This window comes from Sycon ciliatum, chromosome 2, assembly GCF_964019385.1.
Source record: "Sycon ciliatum chromosome 2, ocSycCili1.1, whole genome shotgun sequence".
Lineage (NCBI taxonomy): Eukaryota > Metazoa > Porifera > Calcarea > Leucosolenida > Sycettidae > Sycon > Sycon ciliatum.
In genome coordinates, this window is record NC_088644.1 from 11,094,014 (window position 1) to 11,105,460 (window position 11,447).

General features: G+C 50.2%; 1 protein-coding gene across 1 annotated transcript; it reads left to right on the forward strand.

The window, feature by feature from the left end:
* Positions 1 to 507: 507 nt before the first annotated feature.
* Positions 508 to 11,164, forward strand: LOC135808665 (uncharacterized). The gene is made up of 3 exons (XM_065321886.1): positions 508 to 1,237; positions 4,144 to 4,569; positions 6,440 to 11,164. Exon 3 carries the CDS (start codon positions 6,813 to 6,815, stop codon positions 10,122 to 10,124), a length of 3,312 nt encoding a protein of 1,103 aa, XP_065177958.1. The 5' UTR covers positions 508 to 1,237; positions 4,144 to 4,569; positions 6,440 to 6,812; the 3' UTR covers positions 10,125 to 11,164.
* The last annotated feature ends 283 nt before the right edge of the window (positions 11,165 to 11,447 follow it).

Sequence of the window (11,447 nt, forward strand, 5' to 3'; positions counted from 1 at the left end):
ATTGCTATGTGACTTGAGTACAGTAAAACCTGTCAAGGCGGCGACCACTCGGATAAGGCAACCACTCGGATAAGGCGACCACCTGTCCTAGAAGACCACTGAAACCAGGACCACGGTGTGCCATTTCCAGTCAAATGAACCTGGATAAGGAGACCACCTGGTAACAGAGACCACCTTTTGAAGGTCCCATGAGCGGTCGTCTTAGACAGGTTTCACTGTATGTCGTTGCATGACAAGTCTGTACTGCATACACAATCATGTACATGTAGATCTACATGACTTGTAGTAGGATCATGACCATGATGACAATCATTGACAATGCATGATGACTGCACTCATGCACAGGACAGGAAGTGGAAGGGGGTGGACTGGGGACAAACAAAGGCATTCAACTAACCATGCTTCCCTGTCATCGGGTGCTGAGCTGAATACCAATACCAATACTGGCAATGGCAATGCAGCACTTACTTAGTATTTTACTCGTGGCTTCAGTCTTACTTGTGCCTGTGATACTTTCGTTCGACCAAAGTAGAAGGCAAAGTCCTGCTGCTTCGGTCTCAAGCGATGCATTCTTTCCACCTCTTGTCTGCCTCTGCTGAGCTGTCGATGTGCCTACAAGTAGCCCCGCGAACCGGGGCAGCTCTCTCTCTCGCGCCGATCCCACACAGACTGACAGTCTGTCGGTGACTGTTGTTGAGGCTGTAGCCTGTGTAGGGTGAGTCTCTCAGTCTCTCAGTGTGACGGTGCTGGCGCGTACAGTAGATCTACTCAGTAGTAGTAGCTAGCACTGCAATCTGCATTCTAGCTGCTCTCTTATTATTGCAGTCTTGCCGTGAGTGACTGCAGATTTGGCAGGAGCGGTGCGGATCAGATCGCAAAAATTGGTCTCTCTCTCTCTCCCTGTTCATCACGGAGTGGAGAAGGCTCGCCACCGACGATATAACTCGTGGCACAACGTCAAGTGCTGTATTTCTTGCCTGTCGATGTCGCGCTCGTTGTTACGGGCAAGACCCAGCTAGCCAGTGACCAGGTGACCTGAGCCGGGAAATCAAGTGCAGCGATTCCGGTGCTCGACACTTCCTCATCGGCAAATCTTCACCGCGGGAAACTTCCGAAAGCAATGTGGTGAAGTTCGCTTCGAGTTTGGCCACGGATCATCGGTGAGCTCCAGTGTCCGAAATCGTGACAGCAGGCTATCGCTAGTGCTGCGAGTTTGATCTGTCATAAGCCAGTCTTGGTAAGTCCACGCACGACTCCAGTGTTACATGAGCATCATAGCCATGGGCAATCATATCGTTCCATAACTGAAATGACAGATTGCCCCGACATGCGTTTTCATGATTGCAATCATGTCAGTATTGCCATCGCCATCGGCATATTGTACATCTACAGTCAACTTCGCTAATAACGACTGCGGATATAACGACAATTCGCGAATAACCACAGAATTTCCATGCCCAGAGCAAAGTCACATCCCATTGTTGAGACTTCGGGTACAACGACACTTCGCGAATAAGGACACCTTTTTGATGCCTCGCCGAGTGTCGTTATAAGCGAAGTTGACTGTACATGTATTGCCAGCATTTTGAATGTAATCACTGAACCACAGTTTGGACAGGATCTAGGACTGCGGTCGGCTTGATACCTTTCAGAAGTACCGGTAGTTACAAATAGGCGGGGGGGGGGGGGGGGTTAGATCCTGCACATCATGTACGCATGGTACAGACAGTTGTCGCCAAAGAAATCCGACCCCTGCAGGGCCTGCTCTAGGCATTCAACACAGCCCGGTCAGAGTGTACCTGGCGCATGCAGGCCAGCCGGGTCAAGCCGGGTCAGATCATCCGGCAGAAAAACAACCAAAAAGCCTGCTCAAAACGCAGGAAAACAGAAAGGCGAATTTATTACCGGAAATCGGAAATTTTAGAGAATAAGGCAAACTATAGACTGGCATGGTCGTAGTATTGTATTGTATTGTATTGTATTGTATTTATTTAAAAGGATTCTCCAAAAGCAAATGGATGCTTATCACGGAAGTCTCCCACATAAATATCGCAAGAAAAATGGGGAAATGGGGGAGAGGAGAGTGGAAGATGAAGCATGGGAAGAAGGGAAACAAGTACGTAAATATCGAGGTATAAAAGCAGGAAAGAAATCGACTGAGGGAAGAAATCACCTCTGCAGATAATAGCGGGACATTTACATGTAGATGAAAAAACCCCAGCAAGGATTAATTTTAAGGAAAAAAAATTCTCAAACGGAAAAGTTCGGAATTCCAGTCAGAGAATATCTATGCTGTGAGTAATGAGCCTTTAGAGCAATGCGAAAATTGACAGAGGACTGAACGCAGCGGATGTGTTCTGGAAGTTTGTTCCATTCCACAGATAAACTGAAGAGAGGGGATTTAAGGAAATGGGCGCCAGAACGAGGTAAAACTATAGAGGACGGGTGACGACAACTAAGGGATACATTGAATTTGAAACGAATTAGCAAAGACGGAAACTGGTAAAAGACATGATGAAAATACAGCAAGGACAGAATCTGACGACGCCACTTCAGGGATGACCAGTCACAAGTACGATTAAGAATCTGCTTCGGGGTTTCCCACTCAGGAGGGTGCCGGGCCAGCCAGGCCAGCCAGGGTCGACCTTTCTTCCAAGAGTCTTGGAAAGCGTCAGTTTTTTTCTCTTCGCTGCGGGCTCCATCGTCCAAATCACCAGTCGGCTGAAAACTACTTGCAACTGTGTCAAAAGCTGTAGCCAAAGTAACGCTTTTGTCAAAAGCGTTACTTTGAAAGTTTTGACTGCCTGCCCCATGGCCCATATGGCCATCGACGTCTTTGAATGTCCTGACTTCCTGCTCGCCGCTGGCCAAATCGCGCTCGAACCAGTTGACCCCAGTTGACCTGGTTGACCCTTGTAGCCGAGTTTCTGTCGCTTGTAGACTGTAGTGTGTAGATCTACAACGGTTGTGCTAGATTTGCAACAGATGGGGTCCGCGAGTCGTAAAATACCGGTATTTTAGGAATCCATTGTCAGTTTGAGACATTTTTCAGCCGGGTCAGACTGGACCCGGTGTTATCTGTTCGGCCAGGTCGTGCAGTTCCCCAGCCGGGCGCGTGACCCGGCTGACCCGGCTCTCCAGCAGGCCCTGCCCTGAGACGAACGGAAAGCAACACCAAGGATCTGGATCTTGCAGCCTCTGCGGCCCTCGCATGGGTTTTCAACTTTTTGGACTGTGCATGATGTAGTCAAACGTGGCGCTGCTTTTGACTTGCAGGTCGGATTTCTTTGGCCAAGACTGTAGACCCAAGTGCTCGAAGGTGGACCATGGTACCCTATTTTATGACCACCCGCAATTTCATGTTCTGTAATTGTATTCTACTCACAATCTTTGGTGAGGTCTCGAGGGGACACCATGATAATAATTATGTTCGTCACGAAGGCCAATTTTCAGGGGCCTGCGATCATTAGAAGCCCTTTGCCACACTGCACACTAGTGGGTTTCGAAATGCTGTTACAACCGTGATAAAAAATGGGGTACACTTTGTATGTCAAAGATCAACGTTGGCAAAACCAATTTGGAGTGGACACAGCACCAAATAGCACTCCGACAGAAATTCTTAATACTTACCTGAGTCGGAATGCCTATGCAGATGAGAAGAAGTTACAAACACCCAGCCATCACTGCAAGAAGGTGGGCGCTCCTGGCATTTCCACCATATTGGAGTGCACTGCGTTTATATCGCAGCACACATTGTGCAAGGAAGTGTCAGTTTCTTTTCGAGCTGATGCTGTAAGTATGCATGTTGCCTCCTCCTCCTCTATATCTACTAGTACAAGTCAGAGGAGTAATTCACAAGCCGGCAGTGCATTGCAGCCTCAGGTCATTGAGCCGCTGAGACCATTCGACCTCCTAACTCTACGGACTTCTCAGGTAGATCGCATGGAGTATGACTGTACTCGGCTTTGAAGTCACTGAAAGTCTGGCAAGAATAGAGCGCTCGGAAGATGTAGTCCCTCAGCTATCCGGATATTTGTATAAAAGATGGGTGGACGTAAAGAGATCTCAGTGAGCACACTTGCCATGAACCTTTTGCTGCCGAGATCCAAGTCCGTTCATTGTCTTTGTCATGTTCTCCTGCAGGCAAGCGAGCATTGAAAATCTCTAGACTGGAGTGCGATCTGCCTCAGTGCTGTTGAGCTTGCATCAGCATGCCGAGCCACGATCAAGACACGGCGTGGGAGGCGGCAATACTGCCCCTACTTCCCGGCCTACTGCACTGCGTGTCTGATGAGCACATTGCCCAGAGTATGACATCGTATGCGTTAGACCCGCGGGCACCACCGACTAAGTTGGACAGCAGCACATCAGGCTCTGGTCAGCAACTCATCGACGTCCTACGATCAAGCCTGGGCAGCGAACCAAGCGGGTGTCGCGTCGCTATCAACGTCTTCTGCTGTGCTGCTCGCCTGAAAGCTCAGGCTGGGGAAGAATGCAAGGAGCTCAGTGCTATTCTACGTGACATGGAGGAGGAGCTGGAGATCTACGCGGCAAACGTTGCTTATGATGGTAGGTGCTGTACTACTTCACGCTGTCACACTGCAGCGCTGATGGGTGCTCATACTCAGCACTGAGGTTACGTTTGGTTGGTCGCATTTCCATATGGGAATCACTCGGAATCATTCTCGCCCGTTTGGTTGGTCAAAAAAGTGCGTTAGGTTGGTCCCATTCCAGAATGGGAATCGCTGGGAATGATTCTTTTTGGAGAATGATCATTCCACCTCACATGCTGGAATGAGCATTCTCTTTCCGGAATCAAAAATGATAATGGTTGCCACGAGCCAAATAATGTGGCATCCGGTTCAAGTGCCTCAAATCATGCGCTCAAAAAGTACCTTGACTCTCTCAAGGAAACTAGAGTCGGGTAAAGAGAAGAGAGCCGCCATTCCACAACGACATCATGGAATTGTTATGTCAAGTGATTCCTAGTTGGTTCTGGCGTGTTTGTTTGGTCAGGTGATTCTTACCCATTCCCATTCCAGAATGGTTGTCATTTACATTCCGAAAATGCCCAACCAAACGCCACCTGAAGTTTGCTGTGTGTTTTCTGGGCATTACAAGTAAAGTGAAATAAACACATGCACAGTGCAACTTCGAATATTCGACAAGTTCGCGGCGACAACCCCTCAGCAGAACTTGTTCATGAGGATTTGGATAAGGAGAATATTTGGATAAGAACAAAAGCACCAGGCCACACTGATGTTCCTGTCATTCATTCTGATACTTGTCAGCATCTGGTGTACGCCATGTACCCGGGCACTCAAGATGGGGAGAAAACCTGGGGCATATCCTCACTGAATGGACAACAGATCATCAGCACGGGAGTCAAAGCGGCCGATGTGGCCCTTTTGACTGTGTACATAAAACAGTCATTTGTACTCTGTAGACACGTGAAGGATAAACCCCACAAAAGGTTTACACAATGCAGGATGTACTGTTGTTTTCACGATATCTACAAAAACTATGTGTAGGAGACACTAAAAAGCTAGGGTGCCAGTTTCCAATGAATGGACTGTGTATGTGCGTCAACAAAGTAAGCCCAGAGTTCTATCCAGGAAAAAACTGTAGGTGTGTGTGTGTGGGGGGGGGGGGGGGGGGGGTAAAGGAAACAAACATTTCACCCATCTTTCCATTTTGCACTATGTATTGCCTTGTCACTAAAACGCAACGTATGTTTGCACAGATTACCCAGAAAACGCAACGTATGTTTGCACAGATTACCCGGAACGATCGATTTGTGGCCACATATTTGCTGTGTGAACTGAAAAAAAGGAAAATTAAAGAAAATGAGTAGGGTGGTGTGCTATCAGAGTTGGGGGGGGGGGATCCCCCCCCCCCCCCCACCACCCCCTTTGGCTAGAACCCTGTAAGCCTATCGGTGACTGCAAGCTGTTTCACTTTGTCTTGCCCGTTGTCTTGCTACGATCTCACACGGGAAAATCCAGTGTTTCGCAGTGGTATGTTTTTTTTAGTACGCTTATAAACGTTGCTTGCACGTGCTGGGCAAATTTGAATATTTGTACGGAATCAAAATAATTATAATCTTGTACACTAACAGTGTAAATCAAGATGTGAATAGATTGGCCTGGAACTGCAGAATGCGACATTTTTGTATGGAAACGTTTTTGACACTGGGGATGGTGTAGGAAAGTGTACGCAGTATCCCGTCACACGCTGGACTGTAGCTGGAGCAGACTTATCACTGCCAAAGGATGCCACACGAATTACAATGTGTTCTGTTTCTCTTTAATCACTTTTGTTCCCCCGGATTTTCGTTTGTACTAAGCTGTGCACGCCGTGTATGGAGCACTGTGACCGCTAGTCAAGGTTCTTCTTTGTTCTGTTTCTCTACATTTTGTTGTGTGCTACATGTATGTAGGCTGTCTGCTTCGCTGGCTGTACATCAAAGAGGGCTGCCAAGCAATGGCTGATGCTCCCAAAGGACCCGAGCACGTGCTTGTGAACGACGACGCGCAGAGAAAAATGGAAGACGCGTTCTCTCCCGTAATGTCACCCGCGACTGGTCGGCGGCACTCCTCACAGAGCAGGCGGCCGTCTCAAAGCTCTGCTACTGCTTTGCCAGCTACAGCCTGTACAGGCGGCGCTGTCTCAAGCCCGACAAGCGTCAGCAGCACTGGTGGGACTGCCGTTGTAACTCTATGTGGCAACATGTCCGGGATTACGTCCTCAATGACCAAATTCAGTCATCATTACGTCCTCAATGACCAAATTCAGTCATCATTACGTCCTCAATGACCAAATTCAGTCATCATTACGTCCTCAATGACCAAATTCAGTCATTCAGTCATCTTCTGGCCAGCACATGTACTACTGATAGCCAGCAGCCGGTGAAGTGCACACGGCGCTATTCCACGATGGCCGAGTCTCGACGAAGCGCCGTGTGGGCTCTCTTCGATCCCAATGGGGCGGCCGGAACGAATCCAAACAACCTAGTCCTGTTGTCACTCATGCTCAGAGATCAGCACGGCATTGCAGCTTGGCCAGAACCAGCACCTGGTAAGTCTGCTGGCATGTCAGCAGCAGAAATCTACGCGGCACAAATTCACGCAGCGCAGTATGCACATCACTGCCGCCTGGCGCGCTCATCGGTCGAAGGTTCCGGCCATGTGGTGTGTTTCTTCTCTGAAGCGCAGACGATGCAAATGGTCGTCGAGGCACCAGAGGCGCACCTTGCTCGTGCCCGATCGCCGGACAAGGTCAAGGTCGGTGGCATGGGTGGCGTCCTGGAGCTAGGCCAGTGGCTCCAGCAGAGAGCGCAGTCACCACCCAGCATGTCCGCGTGGTACTACACTGTCGCCGTGCTGAGCGATGCACTTAGTCGTTATCCGCTGCACGGAGTGTTGGCCCGGTCTCGATCAAAGCTAACGCTGCACTGTGTGTTCGACGTGGGAAAACAGCTCTTCGAAGAGAAAGCCATATCGAAACTCCTCAAGACGTGCATGGCGCAGATATTCCCCCAGCAAGCACCTGACAAACGGCAGCCATCCAATGGAAGACAAGTCACCTCATTCAGCACAGGTGTGGGTGTGAACGGAATCACCCTGGATGAGTTTAATAGCTCATTCGAAGCGATATTGTACTCAGCAGTTGTTACAGACGATCACTGGGTGCATTCGATGGCTGGTATCATTCCCTGTTCACTCAAGTTATCGGCAGCCTGTGACACTACTGAACGAATGAAAATGGAGCCACCATTACAACACCCACAACTGTTCTCACCATCTTTGCAACCGAGCGGTGAAGCTGCCAAGGCACCGTGTTTGTCCAACATCTTTCCTGGCTACCAGATAGAAGGCCTTGAGCGACTGCTGGGAACGTGGAATGGCTCCGTACGTATCTACACGTGCATTGGATCTGCAGACGCGCTGCCATGGCAGTTCCTCAACACACTCGGTTGTTTGGCCTACGGCAGCATGGATTGGCAAGGAGAAAGCGACGCGGACGCGCATTGCAAGGTATGCCATCGAATATCCCGTGATGGCCAAGAGCTACTGGTCTTTCTGAGCATTGACCCCACCTGTGCACCCGCAACAAGCACGTCAAGAAAACTCGCCTCCACAGTTATTGCCGCACTTGCCATCTCAGATTCAACTGTGCTCATCGAGTCCAATGTCAATCAACATCCAAATGGCAAACGGCCATTGTCAGTCGTACAGAGCCTGCCAAAACACCTTAGCACGCTGACATCAACCGTGACATTACCTCCATCGTTCAGTCGTGACCGGCAGTTATTCAAAGGCAATGTTATATTGGTGTGCAACAGTTCATCATCTCCTACTAATGGTGGTACTCAGGGACCTACTGCAGTGTATGGAACTACTGCAAAGAGCCTTCTGGTGGACGGTGGCGAGGACTACGTGCAGCGGCAATCCCAGCAATATCTTTCCTTTGCCAGCTTGACTGCTGCCATGCCAATCTCGCAGGCCCTGTCTGCGTTGTCCGCACCTCACGACAATCGTCCGTCTAACAATGTTTGGATGAACAGCAGTCGCGTGCGGGACCTCCTTAAGCTCATCCTGCTAGCCGACACCGAGGCAACTGGTCATCCACACCTACTTCTGGATAAGTCACTAATGGACCAGATTGCATCAGTCCTCGGTGATCTCGAGCGCTATATGTTAGCTCACTGGAGATTGCTCTTTGCGTCATTGGAAACCGCTCGCATACATGAAGGCTGCCAAGCACCTCCACTGAGCCAGCCTCAAGATCTGGACAACGTGCTGGAAGCGGATTTGCGGTGCTTCGCTCGCTCCATCCTACACAGCCCTGACGTCAGGACGCTACGTGACTATCAAGATCGGATCAAGAGAACCTACGCGGAGAATGTGCAGCAGTTATGCCAGGATGCCGGGAAAGTTGCAGACAGATGGATGTACGACAGCCAGGACCACTTTTCCAACCTGCTGAAGATAAAGCTGAGCCGACGGCTAGAGCAGCTCAAGCAGCGCTCAATGCTGTGCTTCAGCAAGTGCCGCTGTGGCTGTGATTTGCCGTGTCTACTGGCATCAGGCCATGATGGAAAGTGTAGTGCATTGGTGGCTGATGCGGCCGGGCAAGACGGCATGGATTCCAGACACCTTTGCAGTCACAAGTGTATGTTTTGCCAGACAGCACACGTCACTAGCACCGTTTACACCGACAGCACTACCACTTCTGCCGCTTGCAGTACCAGCACCGGCTGTAGCATTACCACCACTGCCACCACCAGCAGCAGCAGCAGCAGCAGTGCGGCTATCGACAGCTGTAGCAGCAGTACCAGCAGCAATGCCAGTGATACCAGCCATGACAGGAGCAGCTTCGATGAATCCAACACTTGCTGCACTGGATTAGCTGGCCATCATCTCTTGGATCTTGATACGGAGGACTTGCTTCATCTGTGTTCCGAGGCAGAAGCTAAGCATCGATGTGGCCAAGCGGCGGAGCAATGTTGGCTGTTGGAAAGCAGAGGCTGTGCAGGAGAATGCAAGTACTGGTTAGGCCATGCCAGTCGTCGTTCTGACCTAGGCAAGTGTATGTGTAATGTGGACGAGCAGAAACACTTGTGTCCAGTGCAGTGCGAGATGCAGGATCATCGCGGCTGTGGCGCTGTTTGCTCTGAAACACATCTACCCGCTCATAGCCAACACCTGTGTACAGCTCCGCACCAGTGTGCAGACGTCTGTGAAGGTGTGGAATGCGGCTGCTTTGATTCTGTCTATGCTGATCATGCCGGCAACGAGTCGGGCAGAAGCAGTGCCAGAAGCATCAGCAGCAGCAGCAGCAGCAGCATCAGCCAAGGACTGCATCTAGACACGCGTAAGCCATGCATGGAGTGGTTACGACCTGGTGAACGGCACCATGCCCATCCACATTCCTGTCATGGTCCCACTGTCTACTGTAAGAAGCCCTGCCCTTCCGCCTGCGGCAGGGTGTGCTGGTTGAGGCTCGGCCACAGCCAGCCATGTGAGATCCAGCACACAGGGTACCTATGCTCTGCTTCTGCTGGCACGCAGAAACTAATGCGCAGCTTCTTTCAGGCCGGTAGTAACAGTGGGTTGGTCTGAGGCCATGGGTGAGAAACTGGAGGTACCAGATGCAAGTCCTGCTTGGTAGCGGAAGCTTTTTTCCAGCCATCCTGCGACCCACAGTGAATTGGGAACTTGTGGCCTGGCACAAGGGTAACATGCAGGCGCGTGCTCGGCGATGGGCGCGGGGGGCACGTGCACCCCCCAAAAATTTTCAATCTGGGTAATTGCAATTGTAATGTATGCAAATATGCTCTAAAATTCAAGAAAGGTTGCAAACAAATTGGCTCCCCTCGGCTCCCGTGCACCCCCCTAGTTGGGGGGCCGAGCACGCCCCTGACATGGATGTGGCAAATAGGATTTCGGCCTTTGGCCTTTGGTTGGTGGATCTGACCTGTTCCCCCTCAACGTTTGGAGGGCTGCACCTGATGCCTGATCATGCGGTGGTGGCGTCCCACGGACTGAGCAGAAAGGCGGTTCTTGACCCGCCACCGCCCTGTACAACATTTTCAATTGTATTTCTTTGATAAATTTTCTGCCATGATAAATCAGCATACTTGTGCTAGTACTAGTAGTAGCTACCAGCAGTGCCTGCATGCAGTGCCTGCATGCATATGCAGTGGGAGGCAAAACACACCCATCGTGTTTCTTTCTCCGACATTTTATAGCAAGGATAAATTTTATGGCAGGATAATTTTTTTAGTTTTGGTGCTACATTTGATAGAGAACTAGTTTTAGATGTGTCTACGGGTGCTCAATATCGGTAGCAGCTGCCTGCCCATCATGGTCTCTGCTCAATACATGCATCCGTGTGGTGGTAAGCTGCCTGTGATGGTATCACTATCATCAGGGCACTTGACTTGAGTACAGTTTTAGGCGGAAGCAGACTGTTTTGTTTCCTTGAGTTTTGGCATGACTGATGATGTTAGTTCATTCAAGGTTGATAGGTTGATAGAATCCAGAATCCAGATACATGTACATGTAACATTCCTTTCAAGTTTTTAGCACTGCAGTATTTCATGCAACACTCTGCTATTTCCTGTGCTGGAGTTAATTCCCTGGAGATTTTATGTACTGGACTGCGGCTTTGTCGTTGGCTGCATGGTTGCCAGTGCAGACACGCGGACATGTGTGTGTGTGTGTGTGTGTGTGTGTGTGTGTGTGTGTGTGTGTGTGTGTGTATGTGTGTGAGGCTGGGTGCTCATACTACTACTACAGGCGCGTAGCACCGCCGTTGGCGGTGGTCCGGCCGGGGGGGGGGGGGGGGGGGGTCCGGGGGATGTCCCCCGTATTTTTTTTGAAATTAGGGTGCAAAACCCTGCATTCTGGGCACTTTTGGCATTGTTTTACTATGGTGGTCGT

Coding starts and splice junctions, on each gene's coding strand:
- LOC135808665 (XM_065321886.1), top strand. CDS start 6,813: ATGACCAAATTCAGTCATCATTACGTCCTCAATGACCAAATTCAGTCA.